The sequence below is a fragment of the Oryctolagus cuniculus genome, chromosome 12 (genome assembly GCF_964237555.1).
Source record: "Oryctolagus cuniculus chromosome 12, mOryCun1.1, whole genome shotgun sequence".
Taxonomy (NCBI): Eukaryota; Metazoa; Chordata; class Mammalia; order Lagomorpha; family Leporidae; genus Oryctolagus; species Oryctolagus cuniculus.
This window is the reverse complement of record NC_091443.1, coordinates 115,137,005-115,158,159: the sequence shown is the minus strand read 5'-3', so window position 1 is coordinate 115,158,159 and position 21,155 is coordinate 115,137,005. Positions and strand designations below refer to the sequence as shown.

Below are 21,155 nucleotides of genomic sequence, written 5' to 3'. Positions count from 1 at the left end.
TTTGTTATGTAGCATGTGTTTTGATTTCTTCTAGGTTTTCTAATTTGTTGCCCATTGCATGTGATGCCCACATTCTATATTGCAGTGCTAATCTAAGTTTTCAGTGTTCCACTTCCAAACCAGTTTCCTGCTTAATATCTCTGGGAATCATGGGGTAGTGGTTCAAATTCTTCAGTTCCTTTCACCTAAGTGCAAGATCTACTACTTATTAGGGGACTTGAGAGCCTGGTTCAGCCACAGCTTTTGCAGACATTTAGAAAGTGAACTAACATATGGAAGACCTCTCTGCCTCTCTCTCCTCAACCACTTTGTGTGTGTTTCTCTGTCTTTTTTAAAATAATTTTAAGTTATTTAATTCTTTATTTGAAAGTCACACAGAGAGAGAGAGAGAAAGAGACATAGAGAGATCTTCCATCATCTCGTTCACTCCCCTGGTGGCTCCAATGGCCAGTGTTAGGCCTTGTTGAAACCAGGAGCTTCTTCTGAGTCACCCATGGGGGTGGCAGGAGCCCAAGTGCTTGGGCCATCTTCCACTCTTTATCAGACCATTAGCATGAAGCTAAATCAGAAGTGGAAGAAGTGGGACTTAAACTGGTGACTATATGGGATGCCAGTATAACAGATGGCAGCTTGGCATACTGCAGCACAACACCAGCCCCCTCTCTACCTTTCAAATAAACAGATCTTTAAAAAATAAATGAAAATGTTCTTAAGGAGGCAAAAGTCATCATGATTGAGCACTGAGGAATCTATTGAAATGATTACATTTTAAAAGATTTATTTATATATTTGAAAGGCAGTGTTAGAGTGAGAAAGGGAGAGACTGATCTTCCTTCTGGTTTGTTCTCCTCCAAAATGGCTGCAATGACTGGGGCTAGACCAGGCTGATCTCGTAAGATAGGAGCTTCTTCCAGATATCACATGGGTTCAGGGGCCCAAGCATTTGGGCAAGCCTTTGCTGCTTTCCCAGACACATTAGCAGGGAGCTGGATAAGTTTGGAGCATCAATATCTGTGACATCCTCCTTGCAGTACAAGGATATAGAGCCCATCTGGGACAATTAACGTCCTATTTATGGGTGGGCCAAGTATAACAGCTTCCAACTCTCAAGGTTTGGACTAGATGGGTTCTGAGGAATTGTGATATAATGGATACTAATTCTTCACTCTTGGTTTAAGCTTTTGTTAGCAGATAATGGCTGTGACTACTTTGGGTCTCTGGATTGTCATCAGTGAAGGCATCTGGATTAACAGTAACGAGATCAACAGTCAGCAAAATGGTGTCCAGCTGAACTTAAATGGTTTTTCTTTTTTATCATTAGAATAGTGACCTCCTGCTGTACCCTGGCATCTGGACATAGACAGCAGACATTGGAAGCCATCCCCTTTGCCAAATGGAGTATGCCAAGTTTGGGTCCATCATCTATTAAGGAGGTCTTAGTAGCCATTCTCATGTTTTACTGTTCTATATCCATGGCCAAAGTCCTACTAGATAACAAGGTTTGGAGAATCACAGGCTCAAGGTATGTAGGTGACTATTTTTCCAATATAGCACAATTAATAGAAATCTAATTTAATTTTACTGGCACATAGCAAGGTTCCAAGCGAGGTTATTCCTTGCATCACAGCCCTTGAGAAGTAATGGATATCACAAATGATCCAGAGAATTTAGAAGGCATATGAGCTCCACGAGTGAAGAAGTCACTGAGAGCACTAAGGATAGTGCCTACAGAATTCAATTTGACTTTTCATTGGAAGGGGGGGCCATATAAGCTGGGCTGATTTGTAGCATCTGTGACAATTAATTTTTTAAATGAGGCATGCATTGCACCAAAACCCAGGAAGGACTAAAAGGTATTAGCATTGTATGTTCTTCACAAGTGTGTCAAATAGTCTCATAAAGGGAAGAAGTCATCAATGTGATATATTCTTGTGCTCCTGATAAAAGCTGGGTACAGTTAAATTCTTTGCAAAAATTATGTTTGATGGCCAAGTCAATGAAATGCTCATGTATACCCTAGAAAAAGAGTCTTTTCAAAGTGAAGGCAAACTAGACTGAGGAGCTGTTGGAAAAGCTTTCAGCAAAAACACATTTGCCACTTTTTTTTTTTTTTTTTTTTTGGACAGGCAGAGTGGAGAGTGAGAGAGACAGAGAGAAAGGTCTTTCTTTTGCTGTTGGTTCACCCCCCAATGGCCGCTGCGGGCAGTGCATCGCACTGATCTGAAGCCAGGAGCCAGGTGCTTCTCCTGGTTTCCCATGCGGGTGCAGGACCCAAGGACCTGGGCCATCCTCCACTGCACTCCCGGTCCACAGCAGGGAGCTGGCCTGGAAGAGGAGCAACTGGGACACCAGCACCCCGACTGGGACTAGAACCCAGGGTGCTGGTGCCGCAGGTGGGGGATTAGCCATGTGAGCCGTGGTGCCAGCCAACTTATAGTATGTTTCTTTCAAATGTATTTGCCAAGCCAGGAATTAATGAGGAATTGGAATATTATGTGAGCACTTCATGTGGTTAGACAAGTTTTATGTATCCTTGCTGTATCCTAAGAGGTTGATTTTCCAGCAAATTTCTTCCTAACGGAGGTGTGCACTGTTTTACAGGGAAAGTAGCTTCATCAGCCCATGATTCAACAGGGAAAGATCATGGAAAGTCTCCTTTGTTTTCCTTCTCAGCATATGCCATTGCAACCACTCCCACCATCTTTAGAGAATTTCTGGTCCTGAAGCTGTCCTCATATTGCTCAAGGACTGTGTGATTGGTTTCTATGTCTGTGAATGTTAGTGTGGGGGTAAAAGGAACTTTGGAGAGCAGGGCAGGTTCCTGTCTCTTGATGGCATAGGTGCAGTTGTAGATTGGAGGCATTATAATCTCTTTCAGGTACACCCTATAGACCTTGGCTGGTTCAGGAAGGGATACCAGTGGTAGATCCTTAGTTCCAAAGCCATGGAAGGAATAAATAATGTTGGATTTTCAAGGATTTTTTTTTTTTTTTTTTTTTTTGGTCAGAAGATGAGGGGCTAGCGCTGTGGCTCAGTGGGTTAGCGCCCTGGGCTGAAGTGCCAGCATCCCATATGGGTGCTGGTTCTAATTCTGGCTGCTCCTCTTCTGATCCAGCTCTCTGTTGTGGCCTGGGAAAGCAGTAGAAGATAGCCCAAGTCCTTGGACCCCTGCACCCATGTGGGAGACCCAGAAAAAGCTCCTGGCTCCTGGCTCCTGGCTTCAGATTGGCACAGCTCAGTTGTGGCCATCTGGGGAGTGAACCAGCATATGGAAGACCTCTCTCTCTGTCTCTACCCCTTTCTGTAACTCTGCCTGTCAAATAAATAAAAATAAATCTTTTTTTTTTTTTAAAGAAGAGGATGTGTCTGACAGAAGACCAGTGGGTCTCCAGCAATACAGAAAGGGGTTCTAAAATTTCTGTAGACAACTAGTCTCATACAAGATGGCCATGGCATGGAGATGCGTATTCAGACCACTGGAGCCAAATTGTATATGAGCTGAATGTAGGTTGCACCTCTGTCACTGTTTACTCATCTTTAAGATGAGTATAGCAACAATACTAGTGAAATGTCTTTACTGTGAGATGTGTGCATGCTGACTTACACTGTGTTGCAATTGCATTTATGGGATTTCTGGTGTATCTTCTTTAAATGAAGTTTCTCAATTCCTGCACTGTATAGCCTGCCCAGTGCTACTCATTCAAGGTTACAGAACTTATAGAATACATAGTTTCTGGGAACATGGAAGTTTGGGTACTGGGGGACAGTCCCATATCCTTTGGAAGTGAGAAGTTTTTATGGCATTTGAAGAAGGGAGCTCAATAAATAGGAATCTTTTCTAACAGAATACAACTTAATGCTCTCTGAGATAACACCTTCAGGCTCAGAGCAGAGACAAGAGTCATTAAAAAGTAAAGAACCTAGTTGCATGGTCCAAGCAGTTATGGATCATACTGACCAGAGTGAACAAGATATACTTGATATTACCTTACCTCATCCATTAGTTTTCAAAACTTGGTGGTAACAGAAGTTCTAGACCAGCATTCAAAAGAGAGTTGTGAGTGGATTAGAAAGACAGTGGTCTTAAGGGTGCAGCCTGGGGTGGAGGGATGACCTCTCCAATCTGAAAGTCACTATTTGCATTGCTTCCTACCACATGCCCATTACATCATTCCACTATCAGCATCTCTAGAAATGGAGGTCTGTAAAATCTAGTCTGTTATATACTTGGTACCTGGGCTATGCTTCTGCCCCCTGTATTCTTTTTCTCTTTAACTTTTATTTAATAAATATAAATTTCCAAAGTACAGCTTTTGGATTACAATGGCTTTTTCCCTCCCACCTGCAACCCTCCCACCTCCGGCTCCCTCTCCCATTCCATTCACATCAAGATTCATTTTCAATTATCTTTATATACAGAAGATCAGTTTAGCATATATTAAGTAAAGATTTCAACAGTTTGCACCCACACAGAAACACAAAGTGTAAAGTACTGTTTGAGTACTAGTTATAGCATTAATTCACATTGAACAACATATTAAGTACAGAAATCCTACATGGGGAGTAAGTGCACAGTGACTCCTGTTGTTGATTTAACTATTGACAGTCTTGTTTATGGTGTCAGTAATCACCCTAGGCTGTTGTCATGTGTTGCTAAGGCTGTGGAAGCCTTTTGAGTTTACTGACTCTGATCTTATTTAGACAAGGTCATAGTCAAAGTAGAAGTTCTCTCCTGCCTTCAGAGAAAGGTAGCTCCTTCTTTGAAGGCCTGTTCTATCCATTGAGATATCACTCGCAGGGATCTTTCATTTAGGTTTTTATTTTTTTAATTTTTTTATTTTTTTATCCAGTGTGTCTTAGCTTTCCATGCCTAAAATACTCTCATGGATTCTTCAGTCAGATCCAAATGCCTTAAGGGCTGATTATGAGGCCAGAGTGCTGTTTAGGGCATCTGCCATTCTATGAGTCTGCTGTGTATCCAGCTTCCCATGTTGGATCATTCTCTCCTTTTTAATTCTATCAGTTAATATTAGCAGATACTAGTCTTGCTTATGTGATCCCTTTGACTCTTAATCCTATCACTATGATGAATTCTGAACTGAAGCTGATTAGTTTGACTAGTGAGATGGCATTGGTACATGCCACCTTGATGGGATTGAATTGGAATCCCCTGGCACATTTCTAACTCTACCATTTGGGGCAAGTCCAATTGAGCATGTTCCAAATTGTACATTTCCTCCCTCTCTTATTCCCACTCATATTTAACAAGGACCACTTTTCAGTTAAAGTTCAACACTTAAGAATAACTGTGTGTTAATTACAGAATTCAACCAAAGTATTAAGTAGAACAACCAAAAAAAAAAAAAAAAACTAAAAGGGATAAAGTACTAAGTTGTACATCAATAGTCAGGAAAACGGGTGATCAAGTCACTGTTTCTCAAAGTGTCCATTTCACTTCAACAGACTTCCTTTTAGGTGCTTGGTTAGTTGTCACCGATCAGGGAGAACCTATGGTATTTGTCCCTTTGGGACTGGCTTATTTCACTCAGCATGATGTGTTCCAGATTCCTCCATTTTGTTGCAAATGACCAGATTTCATTGGTATTGACTGCTGTATAGTATTCTATAGAGTACATGTCCCATAATTTCTTTATCCAGTCTACTGTTGATGGGCATTTGCGTTGGTTCCAGGTCTTAGCTATTGTGAATTGAGCTGCAATAAACATTATGGTGTGGACATCTTTATTATTTGCCAATTTAATTTCCTTTGGGTAAATTCCAAGGAGTGGGATGGCTGGGTTGTATGGTAGGGTTATATTCAGGTTTCTGAGGAATCTCCAGACTGACTTCCATAGTGGCTTTACCCATTTGCATTCCCACCAACAGTGGGTTAGTGTCCCTTTTTCCCCACATCCTTGCCAGCATCTGTTGTTGGTAGATTTCTGAATGTGAGCCATTCTAACCAAGGTGAGGTGAAACCTCATTGTGGTTTTGATTTGCATTTCCCTGATTGCTAGTGATCTTGAACATTTTTTCATGTGCCTGTTGGCCATTTGGATTTCCTCTTTGGAAAAATGTCTATTGAGGTCCTTGGCCCATCTCTTAAGTGGGATATTTGTTTTGATGTTGTGGAGTTTCTTGATTTCTTTGTAGATTCTGGTTATTAACCCATTATGTGTTGCATAGTTTGCAAATATTTTTTCCCATTCTGTCGGTTGCCTCTTCACTTTCCTGACTGTTTCTTTTGCAGTACAGAAACTTCTTAATTTGATGCAATCCCAATTGTTAATTTTGGCTTTGACTGTCTGTGCCTCCGGGGTATGTTCCAAGAAGTCCTTGCCTGTGCTTATATCTTGCAGGGTTTCTCCAATGATCTCTAATAATTTGATGGTGTCAGGTCGTAGATTTAAGTCTTTAATCCATGTTGACTGGATTTTTGTGTAAGGTGTAAAGTAGGGGCCTTCCTGCATGCTTTTACATTTGGAAATCCAATTTTCCCAGCACCATTTATTCAATAGACTGTCCTTGCTCCAGGAATTGGTTTTGGATCCTTGATCAAATATAAGTTGGCTGTAGATGTTTGGGTTGATTTCTGGTGTTTCAATTCTGTTCCATTGGTCTATCCATCTGTTTCTGTACCAGTACCATGCTGTTTTGATTACAACTGCCCTGTAGTATGTCCTGAAATCTGGTATTGTGATGCCTCCAGCTCTGTTTTTGTTGCACAAAATTGCTTTAGCTATTCAAGGTCTCCTGTGTCTCCATATGAATTTCAGCATCATTTTTTTCTAGATCTGAGAAGAATGTCTTTGGTATCCTGACTGGAATTGCATTGAATCTATAAATTGCTTTTGGGAGAATGGAAATTTTGATGATGTTGATTCTTCCAATCCATGAGCCCGGAAGATTTTTCCATTTTTTGGTATCCTCTTCTATTTATTTAAGATTTTGTAAATCTCATTGTAGAGATCTTTAAAGTCCTTGGTTAAGTTTATCCCAAGGTATTTGATTGTTTTTGTAGCTGTTGTGAATGGGATTGATCTTAGCAGTTCTTTCTCAGCCATGGCATTGTCTGCGTATACAAAGGCTGTTGATTTTTGTGCATTGATTTTAGATCCTGCCACTTTGCCAAACTCTTCTATGAGTTCCAATAGTCTGTTAGTGGAGTTCTTTGGATCCCGTAGATAAAGAATCGTATCATCTGCAAAGAGGGATAGTTTGAGTTCTTCCTTCCCAATTTGTATCCCTTTAATTTTTTTTCTTGCCTGATGGCTCTGGCTAAACTTCCAGAACTATGTTGACTAGCAGTGGTGAAAGTGAGCATCCCTGTCTGGTACAAGATCTCAGTGGAAATGCTTCCAACTTTTCCCCATTCAATAGGATGCTGCCCCTGGGTTTTTCATAAATTGCTTTGATTGTATTGAGGAATGTTCCTTCTATACCCAATTTGCTTAGAGTTTTCATCATGAAAGGGTGTTGTATTTTATCAAATGCTTTCTCTGCATCTATTGAGATAATCATATGGTTTTTCTTCTGCAGTTTGTTAATGTGGTGTATCACATTGATTGTTTTGTGCACATTAAACCATCCCTGCATACCAGGGATAAATCCCACTTGGTCTGGGTGGATGTTCTTTCTGATGTGTTGTTGCATTCTATTAGCCAGAATTTTGTTGAGGTTTTTTGTATCTATGTTCATCAGGGATATTGGTCTGTAATTTTCTTTCAGTGCTGCATCTTTTTCCGGCTTAGGAATTAAGGTGATGCTGGCTTCATAGAAAGAATTTGGGAGGATTCCATCTTTTTCGATTGTTCTGAATAGTTTGAGAAGAATTATAGTTAGTTCTTTAAATGTCTGGTAGAATTCAGCAGTGAATCCATTCAGTCCTGGGCTTTTCTTTCTTGGGAGGGCCTTTATTTCTATTTCAGTTATGGGTCTGTGTAGGTTTTCTATGTCTTCATGGTTCAATTTAGGTAGATTGCATGTGTCCAGGAATCTATCCATTTCTGACAGTTTTCCCTGTTTGCTGGCATACAAGTCCTTGTAGTAATTTCTGATGACTCTTTTTATTTCTTTGGTGTCTGTTGTTATGTTTCCTTTTTCATCTCTGATTTTATTGATTTGGGTCTTTTCTTTTTTTAGTTAGTTGGGCCAATGGGGTGTCAATTTTGTTTATTTTTTTAAAAAAAACAGCTGGTTAGCTGATCTCTTGTAATTTTTTTTTATTCAATCCTGTTGATTTCTTCTCTGATTTTAAATATTTTTCTTCTCCTACTAGATTTGGGTCTTATTTGGTGTAGTTTTTCTATTCCTTGAGATGAATTGAAAGCTCATTTATTTGGTGTTTTTCCAATTTCTTGGTGTAGGCACCTATTGCTATAAACTTGCCTCTCAATACTGCTTTTGCCGTATCCCATAAGTTTTGATATGTTGTGTTGTTATCCTCATTTACTTCCAGAAAGTTTCTGATTTCTCTTTTGATTTCTTGAATGACCCAGTGTTCATTCAGGAGCATGTTGTTCAGTCTCCATGTTTTTGCATACTCTCTAGGGATTCCTGAGTTGCTAATTTCCAACTTCATTCCTCTATAGTCTGAGAAGCTGCAGCGTATGATTCTAATTCTTTTAAATTTGCAGAGACTTGCTTTATGGCCTAGTATGTGGTCAGTCCTAGAGTAGGTTCCATGCACTGCTGAGAAGAATGTAAAATCTTTAGCTGTAGGATTGAAAGTTCTGTATATATCTGTTAGATCCATTTGGGCTATAGTGTCAATTGAATCTGCTGTTTCCTTGTTGATCTTCTGTTGGGTTGGTCTATTTCTGAGAGTGGAATATTGAAGTCCCCCAGTACTAATGTATTGGAGTCTATGTCTCCCTTAACATATCTTCTAAATAAACTAGTGCCCTGTAATTAGGTGCATATACATTTATAATAGTTATGTCTTCCTGTTGAATTGTTCCCTTAATCATTATATAGTGCCCCTCTTTGTCTCTCTTAATAGTTTTTGTGTTAAAGTTTATTTTGTCTGATATTAACATGGCTACACTTGCTATTTTTTTGGTTTCTGTTGGCATGGAATATCTTCTTCCAACCTTTCACTTTCAGTCGGCATGCATCTTTGTTGGAAAGATGTGTTTCTTGTAGGCAGCAAATAGATGGGTCTTTTTCCTTAATCCATTCGGCCAGTCTGTGTCTTTTAACTGGACAGTTGAGTCCATTAACATTCAATGTGACTATTGATAAGTAGTAACTTTGCCCTGCCATTTTCCCAAAGATATTTCTAATATATGCTTTGAACTTCCTGTGATCTTTTACTGGGAGATTTTCTTCCTTTACCTTTTTTCATATTTATGGCTGTGTTTCTGTGTGTAACACATCTTGAAGCATCTTTTGCAGGGCTGGATGAGTGGTGACAAATTCTTCCAATGTCTGTTTGCTATGAAAGGTCTTTATTTCACCTTCATTCACAAATGAGAGCTTTGCAGGAGATAATATTCTGGGCTGGCATTTTTTCTCTCTTAGTACCTGGGCTATATCTCGCCATTCCCTCCTATCCTGTAGGGTTTCTGATGAGAAGGCTGCTGTGAGTCTAATTGGAGATCCTCTGAGAGTAATCTGACATTTCTCTCTTGCACACTTTAGAATCTTCTGTTTATGTTTCACTGTAGTGAGTTTGATTACAACGTATCAAGTCAAGAATCTCTTTTGGTCATGTTTATTAGGGGTTCTATGAGCTTCCTGTACTAGGATGTTTCTGTCCTTCTCCAAACCCAGGAAGTTTTCTGCTAGTATCTCACTAAAAAGGCCTTTCTCTCTCTCCATGCCTTCAGGAACTCCTAGAACCTGAATGGTGTGTTTTTTAATAGTATCCTGAGGATTCCCCACAATATTTTTTAGATTTCTAATTTCCTCTTCTTTTCTTTGGTTTCACTGTATGCTTTCCTGTTCTCTGTCTTCTAAGTCCGATATTCTCTCTTCTGCTTCACAGATTCTGTTTTTAAGGCTCTCTAATGCATTTGTCATTTGATCTATTGAATTCTTCATTTCATTTTGATTTCTCTTCACTATCTCAATTTCATGTTCTACTAATTGCTTCATTTCATTTTGATTTTTCCTTAAGATTTCATTTTCATCAGAGAGATTTTCTACCCTGTCCAGTAAGGATTTCTGTAGTTCAAGAATTTGTTTTTGAGAACTTCTTAATGTTCTTATCATATATTTTTGGAAATCCGTCTATTGCATTTCTTCTATCTCATCACCTTTACAATCTTGGCTTGGGGTGTCTTGTTCATTTTGGGGCATCATAATGTCTTCCTTGTTCTTGTACCCTCAGTTTCTGCATTTGTTGCTTGGCATTATGGAGATATTCTTTGGTGTCGTTCCCCCTCTTCGCAGAGGAACGACACTAAACCCTGCCTAGGCTTCATATCCGAGTCACGGCACCATTATGTCGCTCCCCCTCTTTGTGGAGGAACGACACAGGACCCTGCGCTGTTCTTTCGTCTGCTCGGCCCTCCCCGGGTTTGCTGCTGGTTCTTCCCGGGTTGGCTACCGTCCCTTCCACCTCCGTGGAAGGGCGGCTCCCCCTGCCACTTTCCCCACTTCCGCGGGGGAGCGGCACACCGCCAGCCGGCTCTCTCGGGGGCTGCACAGGTGTTCCTTCAGATAGATGTTCCTGGTGCATGTTGTCTCTCTCCTCCTTTATAGTCCTCTTCCACCAATCCCAACTCTGCTACCCACACGCCGAGTATGCTGCTCTCCTCCAATCAGGAGCAGCTCCTGCAGCTTGTCAAGTTGGTGAGAGGCAGCTGGGTAGAAGCTGTTTGCTCCTCTCCCAGTGCCATATTGTGGGAGAGCAGATGTATAGAATAAGTCTTAATTCCAGTAACAGTATAGTCCGAGTTGCTCCCCACACTTTGGTTGCTTCTTTTTTTTTTTTTTTTTTTTTGCTGTTGTGGTTTTTCTTGTTATACTATGACTCTATTAAGTGGACTGTCTGCTTTTGATGGATCCTTAGAGGCTTGTGATGGGTGTGGCCAGAGAGCTCTGTTTGATTCTTCAGGGTTAAGGGTGACATACCCAGGTTAGACATATTAAATTTTTTCTCTTTCTCTCTCTCTCTCTCTCTTTTTTTTTTTAAACTTTTATTTAATGCATATAATTTTCCAAAGTACGACTTATGGATTACAATGGCTTCCCCCCCATACCGTCCCTCCCACCCACAACCCTCCCCTTTCCCACTCCCTCTCCCCTTCCATTCACATCAAGATTCATTTTCGATTATCTTAATATACAGAAGATCAGCTTAGTATACATTAAGTATGGATTTCAACAGTTTGCTCCCACACAGAAACATAAAGTGAAAAATAATAGATGATTTTTTTTAAATGATGATGAAATCAGAGCAGACCTATTGTCATGTTTAATCCCAGTGAGAGTCAAGTTGGGAATTGATAATTTCTTTTTTTTTTTTTTTTTTTTTTTACAGAGGATCAGTTTAGTATGCATTAAGTAAGCATTTCAACAGTTTGCACCCCCATAGAAACACAAAGTGAAATATATTGTTTGAGTACTCGTTATAGCATTAAATCTCAATGTACAGCACATTAAGGATAGAGATCCTACATGAGGAGTAAGTGCACAGTGACTCCTGTTGTTGACTTTACCAATTGACACTCCTGTCTATGCCATCAGTAATCTCCCTATGCTCCAGTCATGAGTTTCCAAGGCTATGGAAGCCCTCTGAGTTCTCCGACTCTTATCTTGTTTAGACAAGGTTATTAAGAAGGGAAGTAATTCCACACAGCTGAGTGGAATTGAAGGCAGTCAATGTCTGAGCTCTGGCCCCTGTGGGTATAATATTCATCTGCTCTGTCCCAAGGACCACACAAAGGATCTGTTCAGTCCTCAGTGTAAGCTCAGATTCCCCTGCAGTCTTCCACCGGGTTGCCAAGGTTACCAAGTTTTCGGCGTCTCCCAAGAGTACTCACATCTCAGAAACTCCATGAGTTCTCTCACACACCCTCAGTTTTTTTTTTTTTTTCACAGTCACAGTTCATAAGCTCCCACACATTCACTAGGTCCTAACCTCCTTTTATTTCTCCCCACCAGAGTCAGCACAGCTTTTATGTATGTCCAAAATGGTGCCTGCTCTTTGTCTTGCTCACCTTTGTAAGGTGAGTGGAGACAGAGAATCATGTCCATACTGGTCCCTTTTATTTTATTCTATTTTATTTTATTTATTTTATTTCTCTCTTTTAGTTAGCCTGGTAGACTTTCCCCCACAGGGTTTCAAGCCTCATTCCCTCTAGGCTCTTCCTGTGACTTCCCTGCAAATGTCTTGGGCTACTGAGGTTTTGCCTCACCTCCCTTTCCAGTGCTGGTGTGTAGACTCGGCAGCTGGGGTCCCGAGCCATGGGCACCCATGCCCTCCACGTAGGTCCACCATGTCCCACTAGTTCTGGAAGAGTTTCTTCTGCAGTTTTTTCCCCTAACTTCCCTGAAACTATAGTATCTCCACTTTTATTAAACTATTTTTTCCTGGACTATCAGTGTCCCTATTCCACCATCTTGGAGGACTCCTGCCCCCTGTATTCTAATAGTCCTTCCTGGTAGTTCAAGGAAGTTTTGCCAGGATCTCTGTAAAAAAGATGAAACAAATTGTATTTCAGGAGAAAAGTGCTTTGTGTAGTTTCACATGATTTGTAAATACCCAGCACCTTAACTTCTGTCTAATGTTCTCTATCTTGCCACACTTAATTAAAAAACATTTATTTTTCAGATCCATTTCAGAAATTGTCACCAGTTCAAATAGTACTGCTTTAGAAAACTTTCATGAGCATGTCTTCCCTTTTGCTACTAATGCTGTGTTTTGAGTGTATGACTTCAAAAAACATATCATGAGGCTGGTGCTGTGGCACAGTGGGTTAATGCCCTGGCCTGAAGTGCCCACATCTCATATTGGCATGGGTTCAAGACTCGGCTGCTCCACTTCTGATCCAGCTCTCTGCTATGGCCTGGGAAAGCAGTAGAAGATGGCTCAAGTCCTTGGGTCCCTGCACCCCTGTGGGAGATCTGGAAGAAGCTCCTGGGTCCTGGCTTTGGTTGGTGCTGCTCCGGCCATTGCAGCCATTTGCAGAGTGAGCCATCAGATGGAAGATATCTCCTTCTCTCTCTCTCTCTCTCTCTGCATAAATTTGACTTTCACATAAATAAATACATCTTTAAAAAAAACAAAAAGCATATCATAAAAATTTTCCCATTTCAGTAATTTCTTCTTGAACAATATGCAGTATACATGCAGCTACAGAAAATTACTGTGAACCTTTATCCTGCCTTCTGAGATAGTAAAATTATATTAAATTAGATTTCATATGATAATAAGCTTCTTAAAATATAAACCAAAAGAACACAATGAGCATATATAAGCCGAAATGTGAAGAACAACCTTATGGTCTCCAGATAATTTATTTTTATGAATCCCAGGACTCTTTTTTTTTTTTTTTTTTTTAGTATCAGCAGCTTTTCTAAGGTCTAATTGATAGGCAAAGATTTTGTTTATAGGAGCTTTTTTCTAAGTTTTTTAAAAAAATTATTTGAAAATATTGTATATAGAGGAGAGACCCAGAGAGATCTTCCTTCTGCTTGTTCACATCACAGATGGCTGCCTTGAGCAGGGCCAGGAAAGAATGAGGCCAGGAACCAAGATCTTCATCTGGGTCTCCCACATTGGTAGCATTTGCCCAAGTATTTGGATCATCTTCCATTGCTTTTCTCAGGCCATCAGCAGGAAGCTGGGTCAAAAGCAGAACAGCCAGAACATGAACCAGTGCTCATATGGGATGCTTGTATTGCAGACGGCAGGTTTACTTATTTACAATGCTGGCCCTGCTTTATAGGAACTGCTAAATGAAATTTTGAAGTTGTATGCATTGTAGTTTGCATGTAATTCAACTTTCTTCCATACTTACTGATATATATCAGCATTTGATGTAGGACAAATCAGAAAACACAATGGCTTAACAAATAGCCATTTGATTTGCAGTTCTGACTCTGTGTTATGGGCTGTACTCAGCTGGGCAGTTCCTATGATCAGCCCAGGAGCAGAAATGAGAGTTTAGCCATTTGGGGAACTGATTGAAGCTTCACTTAAGTGTCTGGGGTTTGTGGTGAATCTTGGCTACATATTATCTCTTTTTTTCTTTTTTTGACAGGCAGAGTTAGTGAGAGAGAGAGACAGAGACAAATGTTTTCCTTCCATTGGTTCACCCCCCAAATGGCCACTATGGCCAGCATGTTGTGCTGATCCAAAGCTAGAAGACAGGCACTTCCTTCTGATCTCCCATGTGGGTGCAGGGCCCCAGAACTTGGGCAGTCCTCCACTGCCTTCCCAGGCCACAGCCGAGAGATAGACTGGAATAGGAGCAACTGGGTCAGAACCAGCACCCAAACTGGGACTAGCACCTGGAGTACCAGTGCTGTGGGCAGAGGATTAGCCTAGTGAGCCACAGCGCCAGCCTACATACTATCTCTTCAACAGGCAGGCCCCAGGGTTTTTCAGAAGATAACTGTCAGAAAAAGAAATCTGAGAAGGCAAATACTTTACAAATTGTCTATTTCTGGGGCTGGTTCTGTGACACCACCTGTTGTGCCAGCATCCCATATGGGTGTCAGTTTGTGACTCGGCTGCTCCACTTCTGATCCAGCTCTTTGATACAGCCTGGGAAAACAGTAGAAGATGTCCCAAGTCCTTTGGCCCCTGCTCCCTTGTGGGAGACCTGAAAGAAGCTCCTGGTTCATACCTTTGGATCTACACAGCTCCAGCCATTGCAGCCATCTGGAGAGTGAACCTGCAGTTCAAAGACCTCTCTTTCTCCTCCTTCTCTCCCTCCCTCCCTCCCTCCCTCCATCCCCCTCTCTCTCTTCTCTGCCTCTCCTTCTCTCTGTGTGTAACTCTTTCATACAAATAAATATTTTAACAAATTGTCTATTTCTATCACATTTACTGGTATCTCATTGGGTAAATCAAGTGAAATGGTGAAATTCAAGGTCTTTTTTTAAAAAATATTTATTTATTTATTTGAAAGAGTTACACACAGAGAGAGGGAGAGGCAGAGAGAGAGAGAGAGAGCTCTTCCATCTGCTGGTTCACTCCCCAGTTGGCTGCAATGGCCAGAGCTGTGCCAATCCAAAGCCAGGATCCAGGAGCTTCTTCTGGGTTTCCCACATGGGTACAGGGGCCCGAGGACTTAGGCCATCTTCTACTGCTTTCCCAGGCCATAGCAGACAGCTGGATCAGAGTGGAGCAGCTGGGAATCAAACCAGTGCCTATATCGGATGCCAGTCTGCAGGTGGCAGTTTTACCCACTAGGCCACAGTGCCAGCCCCAATCCAGGGTTTTGTGAAGGGATGAATACAGGGAAAGGTGCTACTTGGAATCATTACTGGTAAAGTGCACTGCATTAAATATACATTATGTGCATTTGTTAACTTTCTTTAGTATAAACTTTAATAACAACATAATGTTTACCTCTGATAACCTCATTCATTTGAACACTCAACATTTCTTTTTACTTTTACATTATTATTTTACAAAATTTGTAGATAATGCTTTTGTTAAACCAATGATAACTTCTGTTTAATCTCTGCCACTTAATATAGGTGGGTGCATTTTCCTATGTATTTCTATTTTTACAGGTTTATTCCTCCACAGTGAAGCTGATGTTTTCTTGGTTAATGTATTTATTATTCTTTATTCATTCTATTGTATCCTTTTTTTCGCACTGTTCAGTGCAGAAGGAAACCAGAGGGTTTTTTTTTTTTTTTAAGATTTCATTTATTTATTGAAAGAGTTGCAGAGAGAGAAAGTCTTCTATCTGCTGGCTCACCCTCCAAATTACTGCAAAGGCTGGAGCTCAGCCGATCCAAAGCCAAGACCCAAGAGCTTCTGGGTCTCCCATGCAGGTGCAGTGGCCCAAGGACTTGGACCATGTTTCACTGCTTTCTCAGGACATAGCAGAAAGCTAGATTGTAAGTTGAGCAGGCAGGACTCGAACCAGAACCCATATGGAATGTTGGCACTGCAGGCAGCAGCTTTACCCATTATGCCACAGCGTTGGCCTCCAGAGTTTTCTTTGAACTCCTGCCATTCACCTTCTCTCCCAGGTATGATTCTGGGTCCTCCACATCTTTCTAAGAGGAAAGAAAATTAATATATCACCTGTAAGTGTTTTTTTTTTTTAATTATTCCCCAGCTTGTCAGTACTCATTTTAGGTGTTTAATGCTAGTTTATTTATTTATTTTTTTAGATTTTTTTAATTTATTTGAAAGAGTTTCAGAGAGGCAGAGGGAGAGAGAGAGAGTCTTCCATCTGCTGGTTCACTCCCCAGTTGGCCACAATGGCCGGAGTTACACTAATCTAAAGCTAGAAGTGAAGAGCTTCTTCTGGGTCTCCCACATGGGTTCAGGGGCCCAAGGACTTAGGCCATCTTCTACTGAATTCCCAGGCCATAGCAGAGAGCTGGATTGGAAGTGAAGCCACTGGGACTTGAACTGGCACCAATATGGCATGCCAGCACTGAAGGCAGTGGCTTTACCTGCTATGCCACAGTGCCGGTCCCAGTATACTAGTTAATTAAAATGGAAAATATGGGGTCAGCTCTGTGGCTCAGTGGGTTAATGCCCTGGTCTAAAGCATTGACATTCCATATGGGCACCAGTTTGAGACCCAGCTGCTCCACTTCTGCTCCAGCTCTCTACTATGGCCTGGGAAAGCAGTGGAAGATGGCAGGTCCCTGGGCCCCTGAACCCATGTGGGAGACCCAGAAGAAGCTCCTGGTTCCTGGCTTCAGATTGGTGCAGTTCCAGCCATTGCAGCCATTTGGGGACTGAACCAGCAGATGGAAGACCTCTCTCTCTCTGCCTCTCCTCTCTCTGTGTAACTCTGACTTTCAAATAAATAAATAAATATGGCCAGCATAAATAAATATTTATTTATTTATTTGAAAGGTGGACTTGCAGAGATTGGGAGAGACAGGGAGACAAAAGGAGATATCTTCTATCTACTGTTTCATTCCCCAAATGCCCACAATGGCTGGGACTGGGCCAGGCCAAAGCCAGGAGCCTGGGACTCCATGGGTCTCCCACACTGGTGGAAGGATCCAAATACTCAAGCCATTTTCACTGCTCTTTCAATCAGATTAGCAGGGAACTAGATTGGAAGTGGAGCAGCAAGGACTCAAGTCCTCTGTTTACATGGGATGCCAGCATTGATGGTGGAGGCTTAGCCTGCTGGATCACAATTCTGGTGACTATTGCAGGTTCTGAAATAAATCTCTAAGCATTTTTCTCAGTGAGTCACAAATGCAGATTGTACTGCAGACATTCCCAGGTTCTCTTTTTGGGCAAATAATTCTATTGCTTTCACTTTAATTATGTATAATGTTATTTCAAATGTTTATCATTTGAATGTTTTGGGCAAGTATTTCCATTGCTTTCACTTTAATTAGATATAATGTTATTTCTTTATTTCTTTCTTTATTTATTTTTTTACAGGCAGAGTGGACAGTGAGAGAGACAGAGAGAAAGGTTTTCCTTTTTTTTTTTTTTTTTTTTTTTTTGCCATTCCGGTGCCCCAACCGGGACTAGAACCCGGTGTGCCGCACCACTAGGTGGAGGATTAGCCTATTGAGCTGCGGCGCCGGCCGGTATAATGTTATTTCAATTGTTTATCAGTAGAATAATCATAGACAAGGGCAAAAGCTAATTTGTATTCTTTGTCTTACCTGTATTTTCTTACTTAAAAATATTTATTAGCTTGATAGAGAAAAAAGTTGATGGACTGAGAGAGAGCTTTGACACATTAATTCACTTCCTAGATAACCATACCAAATAGGTGGGGTAGGACTGAAGCCAGGATTGAGGAATGGAATCTAGGCCTCCTTCATTGGTGACATCACCATTGCTTCCCCAGGTTTGCATTATCTGGGAGCTAGAAACTAGAGCTGGCATTGGAAATCATAGACACTCTGAGGTGGCATCATAAACAACACTAAGCTAAATGTCTGCCCTGTCTTTTAATATATTTTTTCTCTGACATATTGGAAATGATATGCATGGTGTTTTCCTGGAAATTGTTTTCTGTTCATTCCCATCGTAATTTCACTGATGGTTTCTTGCCTTTTTTTCTCGATGCTTCTACATACTTCTCCTTAACATTGCCCATTCAAGAGTCAGTATTGCCCCTCTTCTAGCCTGCTGTGCAATTCCCCTTGACAGATGTGGCCTTTGTGATTTGAACCTCCTGTTTCCCTCTAGCTTGGGCATTTCTCACAGCCAGTAGATAATGGGTTTGACTCTGTTGAATGCTCTGTGTGGCTTTCTAAACACTCAACAAGTCTAATGTGACACCATATCCTTCCTTTTTTCCTTCATAACCATACACAACGGTCAGTGTTTATTTTGTGATGGAGTTAATATGTTGACTGGAAGTGTAATATTATAGGTGATGACAGCATTTGAAGACCTGGCTGTGTACTTTACGTGGGAGGAATGGCAGAAAATGAACAATGCTCAGAAAATTCTGTACAGAGATGTGATGCTGGAGACCTACAGCAGCCTGTTCTCCTTGGGTGAGTGACACCCTTCACATGCCCAGTGATAACATTTTCTTGCTATTTGATAAATAAGGGAACAGTTTATAATGTTTAATATTGGGCAGAATTAGAATTTGAGTCCATGAATAATCTGAACATCTACCATCTAACAAAAGATTCAAATTGGAACATTTGTTGCATAGCTCCTGAACCAAGCTGTAGTCCTTCAAATAACCCAAGATAGTGATTTCACAAAGTCTTACTTTGTTTCCATTAATAGGGCACTGCATTACCAAACCTGACTTAATCTTCAAGTTGGAGCAAGGAGCAGAGCCATGGATGGTGGACGAATGCTTGAATGAGAGCCTTCCAGGTCAGTCTGCACATAAGATACAGGGAGGCCAAGGCAGAAAGTGTTCAGATGTTGACTGGTGTTCTTTCCATGAATTTTTCTCAAGCCTTACTCCTGATGACAGCTGGTTTTGTGCATCAGACACAGGCATTTAGAGATACCAATATCTTTCTAACTTTTGTTCTTAGTGAAGATGTTCTTTGATTAAAAAAAAAAATCCAGTCATTTTCTGATGTTACTAAGGCTTTTATTTAGGTTTGATACATTCCCCAAATTCTACCTTGTCCTTCTCTATACTTTCATACCTTTTCCTTCATGCACTTATTAGTTCCTTCTATGCTTGTTAATTAGGCAACATACAGAAACTTATTTTTTTAAGATTAATTTTTCTGGTTTTTTTTTTTTTTTTTTTTGACAGGCAGAGTGGACAGTGAGAGAGAGAGACAGAAAGGTCTTCCTTTTGCTATTGGTTCACCCTCCAATGGCCACCATGGCTGGTGTGCTGTGGCTGGCACACTGCGCTGATCCAAAGCCAGGAGCCAGGTGCTTCTCCTGGTCTGCCATGCAGGTGTAGGGCCCAAGGACCTGGGCCATCCTCCACTGCACTCCTGGGCCACAGCAGAGAGCTGGCCTGGAAGAGGGGGCAACCTGGACAAAATCCGGCACCATGACCAGGACTAGAACCTGGTGTGCTGGTGCCACAGACAGAGGATTAGCCTATTGAGCTGCCACGCTGGCCTGTTTCTGTTTTTTTTTTTTTTTTTTTTAAGATTTATTTATTTGAAAGTCAGAGAGCGAGAAGGAGGAGAGGCAGAGAGAGAAAGAGAGAGAGGTCTTCCCATCTTCCATCCACTGGTTCACTTCCCAATTGGCTGTCATGGCTGGAGCTGTACTGATCTGAAGCTAGGAGCCAGGAGCTTCTTCCAGGTCTCCCACATGGATACAGGGGTCCAAGGACTTGGGCCATCTTCTGCTTTCTCAGGCCATAGCAGAGTGCTGGATCAGAAGTGGAGCAGCTAGGACTTAAACTGGTGCCCATAAGTGGTGTTGGCACTGCAGGTGGTAGCTTTACCTGCTATACCACAATGCCAGCCCCTGGAAACTTATTTCTAACTCATTGCTCAGATTGAGTTCCCACTCATGATTTTGCCCAGGCATAGAACTTGCTCAGGACTGAATCAATAAATGTGAGCTCTCTCTTAGTCTTTTTCTTTTTTTTCCTCTGTGCCTCTCAAATAAATAAGAAAATTATAGTCTGTTGGAAACATTTGAGAAGTGAGCCTACAGTTGGCAAACCTCTGTTTCAGTCTGTCTTTATCTCTCATTCTGTCTCTCTGACTCTCAAGTAAGTAAGTAAATGCTAAAAGATGATCATGTTTCTGGTGCTGTGGCGTAGTGAATTAACACCCTAGCCTGAAGCACCAGCATCCCATATGGGCACCAGTTGTTCCACTTCTGATCCAGCTCTCAGCTATGGCCTGGGAAAGCAGTAGAAGATGTTCCAAGTCCTTGGACCCCTGCACCCAAGGGAGACCCAGAAGAAGTTCTTGGCTCCTGGCTTCAGATCAGCACAGTTCTGGCTGTTGTGGCCAATTGGGGAGTGAACCATTGGATCAAGACCTTACTCTCTCTTTGCCTCTCCTCTCTGTGTAACTCTGAATTTCAAATAAATCTTTAAAAATAAAAGATGGTCATGAGTAAGCCTCTGTGCTGTGACATCAGAAATTATGAAGCTAGGAATGATACTATGATGCAGTGTGTTAAAGTTCCAGCCTGCAACACTAGCATTGCATATGGGTGCCAGTTCAAGTCCCAGCTAGTCCTCTTCTAATCCAGCTCTCTGCTAATGCACCTGAGAAAAGATCAGAGGTTGGCCCAAGTCTTTGGCCCCCTGTACCCATGTGGGAGACAAGAAAGACACTCCTGGCTCCTAACTTCATCTTGGCCCAGCACTGGTTGTGCCCATATGGGGAGTGAACCAGCAGATGGAAGACTTCTCTCTGTCTCTATCTCTCTATATAATTTTAGCTTTCAAATAAATAAAATAATTCTTTGAAAAAAAGAAATCCTAAACTAAGCATGAACTTATAAAAACCATGAAAAGAAGTGATCCTAGACTCACCAAGAAAGTAATGAGATTTTGAGACCCAAGGTCAAGTAGCCTTGTGGGTTTATGTTGAGTGGCTCAGATTTCTTTAAAGGTGGAGTT

General features: G+C 41.3%; 1 protein-coding gene and 1 long non-coding RNA gene across 3 annotated transcripts in view; both read left to right on the top strand.

The window, feature by feature from the left end:
* Window positions 1-21,155, top strand: part of LOC127489323 (uncharacterized) — a 403,737-nt gene that overhangs the window by 144,871 nt on the left and 237,711 nt on the right. The window lies entirely within an intron of this gene.
* The window catches only part of LOC103346823 (zinc finger protein 568), a 61,633-nt gene that overhangs the window by 29,761 nt on the left and 10,717 nt on the right, over window positions 1-21,155 (top strand). For both annotated transcript variants that reach the window (XM_070054806.1, XM_070054805.1), the window contains exons 2-3: window positions 18,504-18,630; window positions 18,875-18,967. In XM_070054806.1, the coding sequence (XP_069910907.1) occupies window positions 18,507-18,630; window positions 18,875-18,967 (217 nt within the window). In that variant the 5' untranslated portion in view covers window positions 18,504-18,506. The remainder of the gene's footprint in view (window positions 1-18,503; window positions 18,631-18,874; window positions 18,968-21,155) is intronic.